This window comes from Dermacentor andersoni, chromosome 1 (assembly GCF_023375885.2).
Source record: "Dermacentor andersoni chromosome 1, qqDerAnde1_hic_scaffold, whole genome shotgun sequence".
Classification (NCBI taxonomy): Eukaryota; Metazoa; Arthropoda; class Arachnida; order Ixodida; family Ixodidae; genus Dermacentor; species Dermacentor andersoni.
The window spans coordinates 239504916-239519970 of record NC_092814.1 but is presented as its reverse complement, the minus strand read 5'-3'; the positions used below and the strand labels follow the sequence as shown (position 1 = coordinate 239519970).

The 15055-nt window shown below is 47.4% G+C and overlaps 1 protein-coding gene across 2 annotated transcripts in view; it reads right to left on the bottom strand.

The window, feature by feature from the left end:
• Positions 1-15055, bottom strand: part of Abl (tyrosine-protein kinase Abl) — a 139927-nt gene that overhangs the window by 40201 nt on the left and 84671 nt on the right. For both annotated transcript variants that reach the window (XM_050196415.3, XM_055063538.2), the window contains exons 8-9: positions 14035-14124; positions 3423-3542 (exon numbers count right to left, since the gene is read on the bottom strand). In XM_050196415.3, coding sequence (XP_050052372.1) covers positions 3423-3542; positions 14035-14124 — 210 coding nt within the window. The remainder of the gene's footprint in view (positions 1-3422; positions 3543-14034; positions 14125-15055) is intronic.

The window sequence follows — 15055 nt, the reverse complement described above, 5'->3', positions numbered from 1 at the left end:
CCAGATTGTAACAGACAGATAAGGGCTCATTAAAGAATACAGAGAATGGAAAAAGTGGTGGAGGGGATATTGCTGCACACTTTATACTGCATGTCTCGAGGGAAGAGGTGGAGGAGGAAGGGGGGCTCATAATCCCTCTGGATCCGCCCAACCAAAATAGCACCACCTCTGCATGTGTGTGTGTGGCCTCGGTTATTTACAGTTTGGCATGTTATCTTTAATTTCAAAGGCCATCGCTCTTGACGAATAACTCGCAATAGTACAGAGACAAGCGATTTTCTTTCTTCCGCGCTCCGTGCACCAGCCATCCAGCTACTGCTCTAGTCACCACGCACCACGAAGGGCGTCTTTACGCAAACAAAGTGTAGAACGTACAGAAGTTTAATTTTTTGCAAACAAATGTCACATGCCACTCAGGCTGCAGAATGGTCTTTGATATACCAAACACAATGTTAAGCCTAAATGCCCATGTCTCCTGGCATGCAGCGGTCTCCCTTGTGCACATCAAAATGCTTGTCAAGTTAATAAGTTATTAGTCTGGAGAAAATCTCTGGGCTAATAACGAACTCGATAGCTCTATGAAAAGTGGACGTATCAGAAATTCCCATGAACTCGCCCTTCAAAATGTGCAAAAATAAATGACACTGAAGCTGGCATTGGCAGTTACAATTTGACACTACTTTTATCTGAAAATCAGATTTTCAGCATCTTCATTTTTGTTTTGGACACTTTCCTGATAGGTGCACAGTTTCCGTTAAAAACGTCATCTAAAGACTGAAATGCGATGTCGCAACTCTTTGAAAACGGTGCCTGACCACTTCCGGTCGCCTGCCATTTCAAAACTAAGAGTGCAGCTGCCACCATTTTTTCTTCAAGAGCTTGTGATGTATTTCACTATGAGCAGGACAAGCGTGGATTCTGCATATGATAGCGAAGCGTTCTAGTTGGTTGGAAGCGGAATTTACCGCTGCTACATGCTGGCATTTTGCAAAGGTCTTGTCACTACGGCTGCAGCATCAGCCACATGTGCGCCGAGAGCCGCAAAGTTACATATTCTATGTTGCTTCGGCTGAGAAAGTACGAAGTTCGAAAGGCAGAGTGCCACTGCGAACCGCTATCAGCAACGTAAAAGAAGCGTGGACAAACTGTGATATCCTGATAATGGCTCAGTAACCGCCGACTGTCTGCGACATAGCATGGCAGCGGTACGTCGTGCTGTGTTGACGCCGACTTCGTCCGCGTGAATATCAGCAGCAACCATGAGGCATCACCACTTCAGTTGATCCAAGTCGTCCAAATAGGCTTAGTGCATGCAGTTCTGCATGGATGTGGAAAAATGAGAGTGCCACCACCGTAACCTCAAAGATAGACCAGCATGCACACCAGTGCTATCATGGAGACCACAGTTGTTGCACACTCCGCTGCCTTGCCGTGAAGCTTGCTGGAGGCAGGCTTTGAAAGTATGGTTACCTTAGCATGATCCAAAGAGTGTCTTTCCTCGTGGCTTTTGAAATGCTTGCGTGGTGCTCGCTCATCTCAGAGGTCATATCTTCATCGCGGTAGGACTAGAACGGGGAGTGTGCTTTCAAGCTTCGGAATTTCGCGTGTGTTCTTTTATCGCGACCCGGTTTGAAGCGTCTGCTGTAACAGTACGGTGCTTTTGAAAATGTCTGTTATACCTGGATGTAGTTTCAATAGGCAGGGTCGAGAAATTGTAAATGAAGTGAAATATGGTCGTTATAACCAATGAATCATTATACAGCCAAATCTCATTAATATGAACACGCTTAATTTGAGCCTTCTGGTTTACTCGAGCTAACACCGTGGTCCCATCAAAGTTATGAGTATTTCAATTGGTGAAAACGCCCAGTAATTCGAATGCGCAAGCATTTGCAATGGTTAATTCGAAATGCTCTCAGCAATGCTCGACAATGCTCTCAGCAGTGCACCAAATCACGTGGCGGCGCCTCTGACAGCACTGCTTCGACCCCACCATAGAGAGGTTTAGGAAAGTGCCTTCGACACCGCACGGGGAAAAAAAGAGAAAAGAAAAACCGGGTGGCAGAAATTTTACCCTCTCTCAAGGCAAGATAGCTGTTTCTGCACCGCGGGAGGGATTGGTCCTGGGCCGATTTTTCGTGGCTCGCAGCGGCGGCAAGTGAACCCGCGAGCGGAGGAGACCAATAACAGTGGCCCCAACAGTGATGTATGCAAGAGAAACTGGCATCGTGCAGACCCACTTGACTGCTCTATTCGTATTTGCGTCTGGTTCGGCCGGACCACTTGTTTCGCACTATCGTCTGCCAGCATCAGCTGTCGCTCGTGCTTGTTTTGGTTGGCTTGGTTAGCCTCGTTCGCACTTGTTTTTTTTTTTTTTTTTTTTTTAAATGACGCGCGTAAACTGAGACATCCCGATGAAAAGGTTGTTGGAGACAAGTGTGCAATATCCGATTCTGTACGACAAGACAGACCCCAAATGGAAGGACGCAAAGATGACACCCAGTACCTCATTGTTTTTGTTTTTTGAATGCAGCGATGCCACACCAGAAGGGAGCACACCAAGATGATTATGATTAGTGGCAACGACTTTGTCATCTTGATAAGACATGACTACCGTTAAGAACGCAGGACGAAGAAGGTAAACACAGCGCCACTCTGTCAGCAGACGAAGGAAAAAACACGCGAGCATGCAGAGGGAAGCAGCAGCAGAGGCCCAGTCCTGGGCTCGGCAACTCGGCTGCTTCGGTAGCAGTAGGTGCCAGATGTAATTAGCGCCATCCAGCAAGCTGGTGGGAAAGCAAATCCGCTTCCCTCCCGCCCTTCCTTACAACTTCGCTCCACTCACCCTCCCTCTCAGCTCCCTCATAACTCCCACATTTTCGATGGTCACTGCGCGCGCGCCTCTGTGCTGGTGCCACCAGCTTAACCCGCTCCTTCAAGTTTCGTTTTGTGTTGTTATCGGGAAGCAAGCGTTGGCTGGCATGGGCAGTTTCGTGGTCCTCACTCGCTTTGTGCTTAAGCACTGCAATATTTCACGACTCGCACCGTTCGTGAATCGTGCTATGGTGCACAAATACTTCAAAAACAAGTCCTTCTTTTAATTCGAACAAATTTTTGGGCCCCTTCGAGTTCGAATTATTGATATCTGACTGTAATTATATTATTAAGCATTCGTTATAAGCTTCAAGATGCAAGAATCGGCAGCTGTTGGCTTCTCAACCTTCTCAGTCCATGAAGTAACCCTGTATCTGGCTCTAGAAAAAATTTTTCACCACCAACAAAGTCTTCTGTACTTTAATTTGCTGTGTGAAAGATCATGCTGCTGCAACCTGTTGCAGAATGTCTTAGCACTCCAAGCCCAATAACAATATCTACTGCCACCTAAATGTGTGTAGGTGGTCACACGTGCTGAGCAAACATACTTGTGTCAGGTGCTCTATTTTCTTGATCATCATCAGTCATGGTTCCAATCGTTGGCGAGCTCCCTGGATGCTTTTTGTATGCCATAGCTGGTGACTGCTTCTCCAGCTGTCGCTCCACCTCTAAAAGGCAAAAACAGTCCACAGTAAGAGGTCTGTGTTGACATGCAACTAGGCACACTTTTCATTCATCCAACCCTTGCAAATAACATAGGGGCTCTATTGTGCAATCATTCTTCTTGCAATCCATCCTTTCAACCCTCTGCCATTGACCACAATCACAGATTCACATCACAAGGCTCATCAAAGGTCTGTCATCTCTATAACTGAAACCTCAATTCAAGACTTCATTATTTGAACTTTCAGATTTGAACTAGCCAACTTTTAATATAGCCACAATTTTCAACTGCATCCCCTTCGAACCAAGGCAGCGAAAAAATTATTAGCCCCTAGCCGGCTTGAGTCACCTTGGCAGCCTGCATGACCTGACCATCGATGCGATCTTCAAGGACAAGCCTGGCTGTGCCAGCTTGCGCGGCACGCCGCATTGAAAAGGGAAGTGGATGCACTGGTCTTTCATACCGCTGCACACAAACAGCAGCTTGCCATCATCACTGCACTTCTCTCTTGAACTGCGACATGGCACAAAGGCTGGCACAGCTAGGTGTGACCTTTGAGATTGCATCGGCGCCGATGCAATCTCCGAGACCACGAACCGGGTAGGCCAAACCGTAACTGCAGAAGCATCTCAGACCAAGACAGCATCTATGAATACAGTAGCCGACCAATTTTCCGGACCTCGCGGGGACCGAAAAATGGTTCAAAAAATTGAACAGTCCGAAAGATCGAACAGTAAAAAAACTCTTTCACCTCCAAAAAATGAAGTTTATTAGCCTTACAGCCACTTCAGAAAATCCCTAATAACGCCCTACCTTGTAGGGCAGGGCATTACAGTCAAACCCGGCTATATCGAACTCGAAAAAAAAAAAAAACGCCTATCAGTTCGATATAGAGCATAATTCGATATAAGCCTGCTAAATAATTGGATGTCATAAAAGCACATACCATTTATAAAACCATTTTATTGAAGAAACTAGCTTAGTTTCGCATAAACTAGTCCTGCATTTTCTTCTGCTTGGGCAATTTCGCTGCTTGCGACGCACGCACTTCCCCACGTTGTCTAAGGAGTCGGAGCAGCTGAGGCCGCAACCTTCCGCATTCGCGCAGAAGCACCGGACTAATGCGAGTGCACCAATCACTTCGAAGGATGTGGGCAAAGGACCGTAATTGCTTTCCTCAATGTGCCTACTTTCATTTGTGCTCGGTACGATGTTGGCGATGTAGTCTTCGTATCCGGGCTCTCCTGTGGTCGCGACACCATCATCTGCACTCACAAACTCGTCCACCGTTGATTCGAATGTCCCGGAAATTTTGACAGCTCGCTCCAAACTTCGGCAACACCGGCAACGGCTTCGTCGCATTCATCAGAATTTTCAGTCATCACCGAGCACGCGGAAACCGGCACGTATGAAGAACTTCTCGTACACGGCCGTGCGTACGCGTCGGGCACCATGGGCACCGGGTTGCGAGTCTGGCCACTTTAGCCCTAATCGTGCCGAGAGTGCTCCTCGGAATTTTGCACGCTGCGGGGACATCCAACTTCTCATCGCGTTCTACGCGATTTATGATTTCGAGCTTTACGACGAAAGGTGAATTCTGCCGCTTCATTACGGCAACACTGCGGGAGAAGGCCCACAAGGCGCAAACACGATAAACTAGAAAAGCAGCCAGACAACTCGCACTTTCGCCATCTTGCACGAAGAGGGCACAAGAGCTTCTGCTTGGCTGTCTGAGCAAGCGCTGTAAGCGGGCCAGGATCATTTTTTGCTGGGGAGTGTCGATAGATAGTGATCTGAAAAAAGGAAGGGTGCTTCATTCTGCAACCCGTGAGGGAGCACGGCGAAGCGTCGTCAGGGGAGAGGGAGTGGGAAGTGAAAGATGATAGAGAAAGAGGGAGGATGTAGCCTAATAGACTCCACTATGCGCGACAGGGGCAGTGTCGACGGCTCGCCTGAACAGCCCGAGGCAGTGCGGTCCCGGCAGGGAGAGCGGTTGGATGGAGCCGCGCCGCCGGGTTTCCCCGCTACCGCGAGGGAAAGCCAACTTCTGGGGGCACTTTTCCGCCGCTTGATGTTCGATATATCGGGAGTCACTGCAATATTTGTTTGATGTAAGCGTAATTTTTGCTATATATACTCATTGTAACTATACCGTGACCAGAAACTGTTCGATATATAGAATAATTCGATGTAAACGGGTTCGATATAGTCGGGTTCGACTGTACTTGGAGGGGATCAGATTTGCTGATCTGCCAGATTGATGTCTTCGTATACAGTCGACAAGAGTGTCGCAACGTTGGCGATCTCTGAGAGATCAAAGAAACTAGCCATGTTTCTTTGCACTACTTGGCTCTCGAGAAGGCACAAGAAGTGGCGCCAAACACACAAACATGAAGCCGCACAAACAAGCGTAAAGATGCAACAACGTCCTTCGAGACACGAAGAAATGAGCCACGTTTCCTCGCACCACATGGCTCTTGCAAAGGCAGGGGAGGTGGTACCAATCACAGAAACGCGAAGTCGCACAGACGCCACATCTCCGAGACACACCTGCTCTGTGGATACCGTGTCGTGCAAAATAGCAACCGAAACTTAAAAAACAGGTCCCGCATTAAGAGATTATCACAATAGTGCTGACTGAAAATAAATCAAGAAGAAAAAGTGGGTCCCCTGGAGCATGTTGTCGGCCGAAGAGCAGCATGCATGGCCTCCGAGATGGGAGGATGGCATGTGCGCCCCAATCTTTGAGGCTATAGGGCAGGCCACTGGAAGCCAAGCCTGGTCAGGCCAGCAGAAAATTCAACATAGCGGCCTCCAAGATCAAGTAGCGTGGTTCGGAACGAACGATTTAGTTTGAACAATTGAACTTTGGCACCTAAATTCGTCCAAAAAGTTGGTCGCGAAAATGCATTAGCTCCATGGGAACCCTGACGGTGCATTTATGAAGTCCGAAATATCCAACAAGTCCGAATATTTTAGTCCGAAAAATCGGTCGGCTACTGTATGGGGTGACCACTTGTACCTTTGTCAATCTCATCACTTTCAATGTCGTGGGCCGTGTTGAGTTCAGTGATGATGTCTTGATGCCACCATCACAGTACACATACCGTAGTTATTCGAATCTAGGCCGATAGCTTTTTTTTTTTTTAAATAATCATGTGCCAAACTCTAGGGTCGGCTTAGATTCGAGGATTTTAAAAAACGTGCCAGTTTGTATTTGAACATGACGAATATGGTGCATAGCTAGTGCCATCTAGAAAAATCAACACCGCAGCCGCTACTCGTCACGCCAGTAGCAAACTGAAGTACACAAGCGTTGTCGTGTTATCGTAATGGCACTAGACAAATGAAAAGTTGTGCTTGCCGCAAAGGTATCGTCAAACGTTCAAGCCGGGAGGGACTTCAGCATCAATGAGAAAAACATCCGTCATTGGAGGGGGCAAAGGGAGACGCTTTTTGCGTGTGCCGCAACGAGGAGATGACAGCGATAAGGAAGATAAGCGCGTGCTGAGAGGAGCTGTTCACCGTGATTGCGCCACGTTTCAACGCGTACGAGCCGTGTCACACTGCGCATGCATGGGTGCGCGGACGCAAGCTTGCGCGCATCCTGCAAGCATGCGTATGAGGCTAGCAGCGATGACGACCTAGAGTGAGCTCGGCATGTTCATATTAAATAAATGCTGTTTTCTTTTTGTGAACACTGTCCTCGCTTTTTGTTCAGCTTACATTCGAGGTAAGTTTTTTTTAGTTTTCCGGGCTTCGGACATTTGGGGGTCGGCTTAGAATCGGGACCAGCTTAGATTCGAGTAAATACAGTATTCATCACAGGTGACACTGGCAATTGAAGCAACAGCATTCTCATTGTAAACGTCGCTGCTGGATGCTGCTGCGTCGGTGGTATGCCTCAGCAGTTTTTGAATGTAACAACCAGGAAGGAAAACAAAGACGAGAAGCTAATACACATGACCTTATGGAAACTACATGGAGTGGGCTTTTCAGAGTAAGAGCAGGGAAAGTGTAACAAAGAAGAACACATTTAACTGTTTTCTGTTGTAAATATCAGCCAATCTGGGAAAATACATTTCACAGAAAGAAATTAGTCTACTACACATGCTCCATCTGCAGTTCGAATAACTTGTTGGCATTCCTGCGGTTTGGCAATTCCAAAGTCCAAAGCACATTGGATTTTGGAGCAATTCCAACAGTTCATGATGTGCTACTCTAGAGATTAATTTAGCTGCATGGAAACCTTAACTCGTTTTGCTCTGTAATTACAGAGGCAGACTTGTGGATCCCCACGATGGTTGCCAACTCAGTCACCTTATTATTTAATACAACATCACTTCAATATTAATTAGTCAAGCGCTTGTGTACGCTAGACTTGAGCATCGCTGACTAGGGGCAGATAGTATCAACAATATATTGGTGACAGACTGGTAAACACTTCATCGATCTTGCAGTTCAAAAAGATCAAATATGAGTCAGGCAAGGTTTAATATCACGACAGCATGTAATGGAGCCGAGCTCACCAATGAAGCTTGGACTGCCAAACAACTTCATTGTAGAACTGAACACTTATGACCTTCAACAAACAGTGGTACAGTTGAAACTTGCGATAGCAAAATCCTGTGATAACGAAATTCTCACGACAACGCAATATTCTTGTATCCCTGGCGAACGCTCATAGCATTTAACGCATTCCATACCTCTCGACAATGAAATGTTGCTGTACTACAATCCCAGATCAACAAAATTTGCCGGAGCATAGTGCTGCATATTACCTACTTGCGCAAGGCTAGCAGGCTCCAAAATGCGTGCAAATGCGATTTCATTGCACTAAAATTCCGTAAAATACCACTACTTTACACTTGTGTGGGCGCCGCCATTTTTGTTTACAAAAACAACCAAGCGCAAGAAGCAATCGCCTGTGCTGGAAACACATCATGGCCATGATCTTGTTTGTTGATCGCCCGTTTGAAGCGGCAGTTGCTACCAACATGCGACGACGGTTTTTGCACATATAGTGCAGTGCACAATGTGCGCCTCGGTGAGAAAAATGCAGCAAAAACAAGAAAATTCACATCCCACCAATGTGGAATTGTTTATGGCACTTCAGACGGCAGTCGCAGCGTTGTGCCACGCATGGGGCCGTGATTGAGCGATAGTCTGGGAATATGCATCCCTTGCTTCAAGAACTCTGGTTTTGGTGCCATGCGACAGGCATCGCATGTGGATTTGGCAACAGACGTAGATTTGTGTGAAGGGGCCGTAATCTCGATCCATTGCCTTTGGGCATACAGTCGCCAACCAATAAATCGAACACCAATAATCCGGACATGCTCGGTAATTCAGACAGCTTCACGGCACCACCAATGGCCCCATAGATTTAATGTATAAAGACGAACAATATTTCAGACAGTCGCCAGCTCTACATTTGATTATACGGGCTTCGTCTCTGGCGGTAGTGTATGCCAACTCTGCTGCAATAATCTCCTCTGGCAACCTCGACGAAACATCAAGTATGACCTCAGATAAGATCCAAGTACTGCTTCAGAGATTACACGCTAGATGGTAATCATTGAGGTCGGACGGTAATTCCTGAGCCTTGCGTCGAACAAAGCAGTCAGAGGGCCTCTTCGATTTTCAACTTCTGGCTACCCGCGGGCTGCCAGAACCAGCCAAGATGATTCTGGCCTGGCTGCTCTCTGGCTAGCAGATGACTAAAAGAGGCGATGGGCGCTCGCCGCCATCTTTGTGGGGACTTAACGAATTGCAATGCGGGCGCTTGAGGACTTAAATTTACCTCACTCAGCCAACTGTCTACAGTCATATCTCCTTACTTCTAACGTTATCTTCTTAGGTGCTTATGTACCGTTCCGCATTGCAAGGCGTAGAGATACGAGCGGCGGTGAACCGTTTGAAGCTTTTGTGTGTGTGTCCCATGAAGGCTTCTTCCCGGCGGTGATCAGCATGCCGCGCTCTCATGCGTGCATGTTATCTGCGTCATGTTCCGCGCAAGTTGTAGACGCTCATTCACACACATTGCGGTACATTTACAGTTTGTCTGAAACTTTTCGCTGGTCACAGGAGGCATGCATTTTTCATGCGCCAGCCAAAATGAGAAGCACCATCCGCCGAAACAAACTTTCTGAAATCGAAGCCCGAGCAGGTCGGCACAAAATTTTATGCGTATGAGACGTACCCGATATCCTGCTTTTTCATGTCTTGTGAAGTGACAACACAACGCCAACTCATCAATGTCACTGGTGGGCGACGCGATAGCTGTGAGCAGAGATCCTTGAGCGATTTTTCAGGGATACAATCATTTACCCGCGATTTCGAGTCTTGTCATCAGATGCACGGGAGGCCATCTGTTGTGCTATGCAAGGCGAGGTTGGCCCAGTGCGCGTCCTGTGCCGAGTCGTGCAAAATCTCGCGAAAGTGATCGTATCCCTGAATGCAACTATATATTTTCCAAGCTGGCAATGCATAAATGGGCCGACTACGCCGAACGTGTGCCAGCCTTGCCAGGGGCTGCCATGCTGATAGCATGTTTACATTTGGCCAGCTGTCCCGGCGTTCGATTTTGCAAACTTCTGGCAGCTTCGGGTTGTCTTGGGATCCCAGCCCATGTGACTTCCTATTAGGACCGGAACTAGCTGGCTGCCGATTGGCTGCCAGCGGGCCGCCAGAATTCCGAAAATCGAAGAGGCCCAGAGATTTAACTGCAAATGCCAATCTTGGAGGCTTTGCCTGAACTGTGAGGTTGCATCAACATCGCAATTATCCCATCTATTTGGAGCACCACCACACGTGGCCCACTCTTTTGTTTGTTGAATTTGCCTTCCCGACAGCATTCTGCCATTCTGTGCATGTTTGTTTGTTTGTTTAGTAGGCGTTCCAGACAACGCTTTGCTGGCTCCAAGAAGTCTTTCTCGTGAAGTTATCAAGAGTGCGCGTCAAATGGCACCAGTGGTGCCTTCGCAATCCAACTCCAAATGAGCCCGACTCCCCAACTGAAGATCCTGAACTGCCGCCTACCACAACGAGCTCAAATGCGGACATCATTAATGACCTGCTAGGCTGCGGTGTGCCCATTCCAGCCACCGATACATTTGAAGATTTTGCAGATGTCGACAGTGCGGTGTCGTCGTGTGCCGAACTGAATGATGATGAAACAATTGAGGAAGTTCTCGCACCGTCAACCAGTTACTTTAACTCGGATGATGATAGATGATGTACCGTGTGCTCCGGAGCCTTCACATGTGGATCTGACTCGAGCCTTTGCAGTCCTTGCACCGGCGTAAAAAGACAACACAAAACTGGCAGAAATACAGGTGGACTTGGTTGTAAGTAAGCAGAAGTGCATGCAGAAATCAATCAATCACTTCTACCTTGTACAGGGGCCTTAAAATGTAAATAAAATTATCTTTTTTTGGATACACTCGTTTTCTCAGGCATTCGATAGTTCGGACTTATGTTCCCCGTGGAGTCCGAATTATCGGGCGTCGACTGTACAAGCTACGATCACTTTCGCGCTCGGCGTCGGATACACCTGTGCCTACGGGTGATAGCATGCGCTGGAGAAGTGCAGCTGCATGCGTAGAGTGCTGCTGCTCTGCGTCCGGCGCCGAGTTACGCAAAATCTCGCAAATGTGATCGCATCTACGAAAGCAAATGACCGAGAATACTGCTCAACAGCAGTGCTGCCACTGCTGATCGACGCATGCAGCATGCTTTGTACTGTTGGCAATGCAGTTCTATATCCTCGAGCATAGCTTGCCAAAGTAGGCTACAGAATTTTGACATCAAAGTTTCATTCTGCAACGCATTACCTATCTGTGCTGTTTCATTTCGCAACAACGAAATTCTCACGAAATCGAATTTTTTCACGTTCCCCGCCGATTTCGTTACTACGAGGTTCAACTGCACATTTTAACACCAAAATATGACCCGCGGTAACGAAATCCCGAGGGAACGAAATTCTTGCCGCAACGAAATATTTTCGGATCCCCGGCGAACAGCCATAGGAGTCAATGCATTTCCTATCTCGCGACAACGAAACTTTTTTCTATAGCAATCCCTCATCAACGAAATTTTCTGAAATGACAGTCCGCAAATAATCTACTCATGTAACACTAGTAGTGTCCGGAAACTGCTCAAATGCATTCGTTGTGCGCTTAAATTGCATTAACTACCGCCACAGCACACTTGCGTGGCCGCCGCCATCATTGTTTACAATAAAAAAAGCCTCGCACCACCTCTCGTGACAGACTACAGCGATGATGATGATGGTGGTCGTTCGCCCGTCGCAACGGGACGATCGCAACGGGTGACTGCGCAGTGTCCGGGCCAAAAATGCAATTAGCATTTAAATGATACAAATAAAAAAAAAGAAGACAAGAACCGTAGGCGATCTCGCAGTGAGCACATTTTATTTAATCCTGTGTGCCATTACAGCTTGTGCTAAATGCGGAGTGAAACGCCTGCGTGCGTGGCAGCCAAATCGACATCTACTACATGTGAAGGCTCCGATAACCCGGATGACGCTTTAGTATCAGTGGGCTTTGTGTACCGCCGCACATGGTCGTTTGCTCAGTGTCGTTGGTGCTAGAGTGCGTCAATTGTGTGTCTCTGTGCCGATCGGACCATTTGCTTTGACAGCCTGCTAAGATGCCGCCTCCAGCCAAAAAGAGGAAATTTATCACACTGCAGGATAAGGCTGAAATTATTGCCCAAGCTGGAAAGGGCAGGAAGAAAATGGATATCGCCGAAGAATTTGGAATAGCGTGCAGTTCGATATCGACAATTCTGAAAAACAAGGCCTCCATTCTCGGCACGCTCGGAAATGGTGTGAGTGCGAAAAACAAAATGGTGAGTGCTGCGGCTTTTCCAGACGTTGACAAGGCGGTGTTTGCATGGTTTTGTGAACAGCGTGCCAACAAAGTGCCGCTGTCTGGCAGAGTTCTTCAGCAGAAAGCGCTGGACTTCGCATGCATTCTCGGGCACGCTGATTTTAAGGCTAGCCCTGGCTGGTTGAGCCGTTTCGAAGCCCGCCACGACATAGTGGCCAGTCATTTCCGGGGAGGCAGCAGCCGTTGACCCTTTGACAACGTCGTCGTGGCTGCTGACCAACAAAGAAGTATTGGACCAGTACAAGCCCTCGGACATTTACAACGCAGATGAGACGGCCTTATTCTACGAGATGCTGCCATCGAAGACCCTGGACTTAAAAGACCAAGAATGCCGCGGGGGGAAACACAGCAAGCGGCGTGTAACAATTTTGTTGTGCACCAACATGGACGGCACAGATAAACGGCCAGCCCCGCTGCTTCAAGGGAAATCGTCGGCTGCCCGTACAGTACACCTCGAACCTGAAGGCATGGATGACCCGGGCCATATTTGGCAGCTGGCTCGAGGCCTTCGATACGGACATGCGAAAGGCAGGCAGATCGGTCTGCCTTTTTGTGGACAATTGCAGTGCCCATCAAGTCGATGACGTGGAACTGGGAAACGTGCGCTTGGTTTTTTTTCCACCGAACTGCACTTCCGTGCTGCAGCCGCTTGATCAAGGCGTCATTCGTAGCGTCAAGTGCGCCTACAAGGAGAGGCTGATTCAGCGTCTGCTGCTGAACCTCCAGTTGAAGCGTCCCACCGTAGTGGACATGTTCATGGCGCTTGAGATGATGGCCGCCGCATGGGTTGCGACGTCACCAGGCGTGATAGCTAATTGTTTTAATCATGCCGGCTTCATTGCCACTCGGCAAGCATCATGCGCTGATCCAGTGGCATCGCAAGAAGATTCACCTGAAGGTGCACTAGTTGACAATGCTGACGGCGCAGTGCCGCCATCGCTGGCCCACGCATGGGATGAACTTTCTGCCGTGACAGATGGTGTTCCGGATGGCCTCAGCATCGATGAGTTCCTTTGTGTGGATGAAGGTGTTGTCGTCCATGAAGAGGTGACTGATGAAGTCATCATAAGTAGCGTTTGCCAAGGTGCCGACGACGCCAACTACCACCAGACACCAAATCAAGAGAGGACTGCGAACCCGCGGGATGTGTTGAATGCCTTCGATGTAATTCGATCATTTTTCGGTGAGCATGATGACGACGTGGCAATGGACCACTTCTTGCAGTGCGAGTCGAGAGCAGTAAAATTGCTGCAAGGCAAGGCTCGGCAAAGTAAGCTGACTGACTTTTGGCAATACATTTTTTTTTTTTTTTTGCAAGCCAGTTCCCTTCCCTGTCTTTTTTGCCTCATTCTCGTGCTAACGAAATTCCCGCAAAAGCGAAATGTTTTGCTTTCCCCGGCGATTTCGTTATTGCGGGTTTCGACTGTAAATCAATAATAAAATAATAAAAGCTGACTCCACATTGCAAACTTTAAAATTATTTGTTTCGTCACAGAACAAACAAAAGCACTTTAAGAGTATATCACATAAAAACTAAAACATACTACACTGCTTTTAATTTGCAATATTCAAAACACTAACCTTCAGTAATGCTTGAATTCTGGAACATATTTTCTAATGTGTTGTGTATTTCCTGGAATGTTGGACGGTCCGTGGTCTCCCATTGCCAGCCTGCAAGGAGCACATCGAAATATTAAACAGGAACAATGAAAAATAGTGGGGAGTGAAGACCAGTATATCATCATATTGTATATATAGGAATGAGAAGAGACCGACATGCATCCCGTCTGTCTTGCCTTACTTTGTCCCGTCTTTTGCATTTCACCGTACTCAACTATGCACCACCAACTGTCCCAAAATTCTACTCTTCTGAGGAATGAACATGTTACATTAAAATAAATGTTTTCAGATGCAATCAAAAAGGACAAAAAATTTCTACTTGAGACATATCCTGAGAATATGGCGCTGATGGAAATACAGTCAAGCCTTGATGTATCGGAGTTGTACTTGCAGCAAAAAACTTCGTTAAGTTGCAAATTTTGTTCATTCAACGTTTTAAATTTTCAGCAGTAAGAACAGTTTCACAAATTCCCAAGCATTCCTGGTAGAAGAGTTTCTTGTTAGTAAGCACTATAAACAAATCGCAAGAAGTTCAGGCTATAATAGCGTGGTTATGAGCGCGAGCGCGTGTGGTGCAGATTGCACTATGACCAACACATCAACATGGTTCACGGCATCCGAGCTTTGCATGAGTTGTATCGCACAGCACTGACAATCTTCGACACCATGGCTGACCGCACTTAGTGCCTGCAGCTGGTGCCCTCAAATTAAAAACAAAAGTTTAAGAAGACATGGATATTCCTCCTCAAAAAGTCAGTTTTGCCAGAAAGGCAGAGCATTGATGGCGATAGCAGAGAGACAGCTACACGAAGCAAGGTTCCTAGTTTTATCAGTGTCACACGTGCTCAGGCCAACATTAACAGATCTCACTCCATGACCACAAACTCGCTGTCACAACCCGAGCGAATTCTTCCCGCCCTGTCTCAGAAACTTGAGATTGCCCAATCGCCACCACTAGACACGTGGGAACCCAATGCGCACC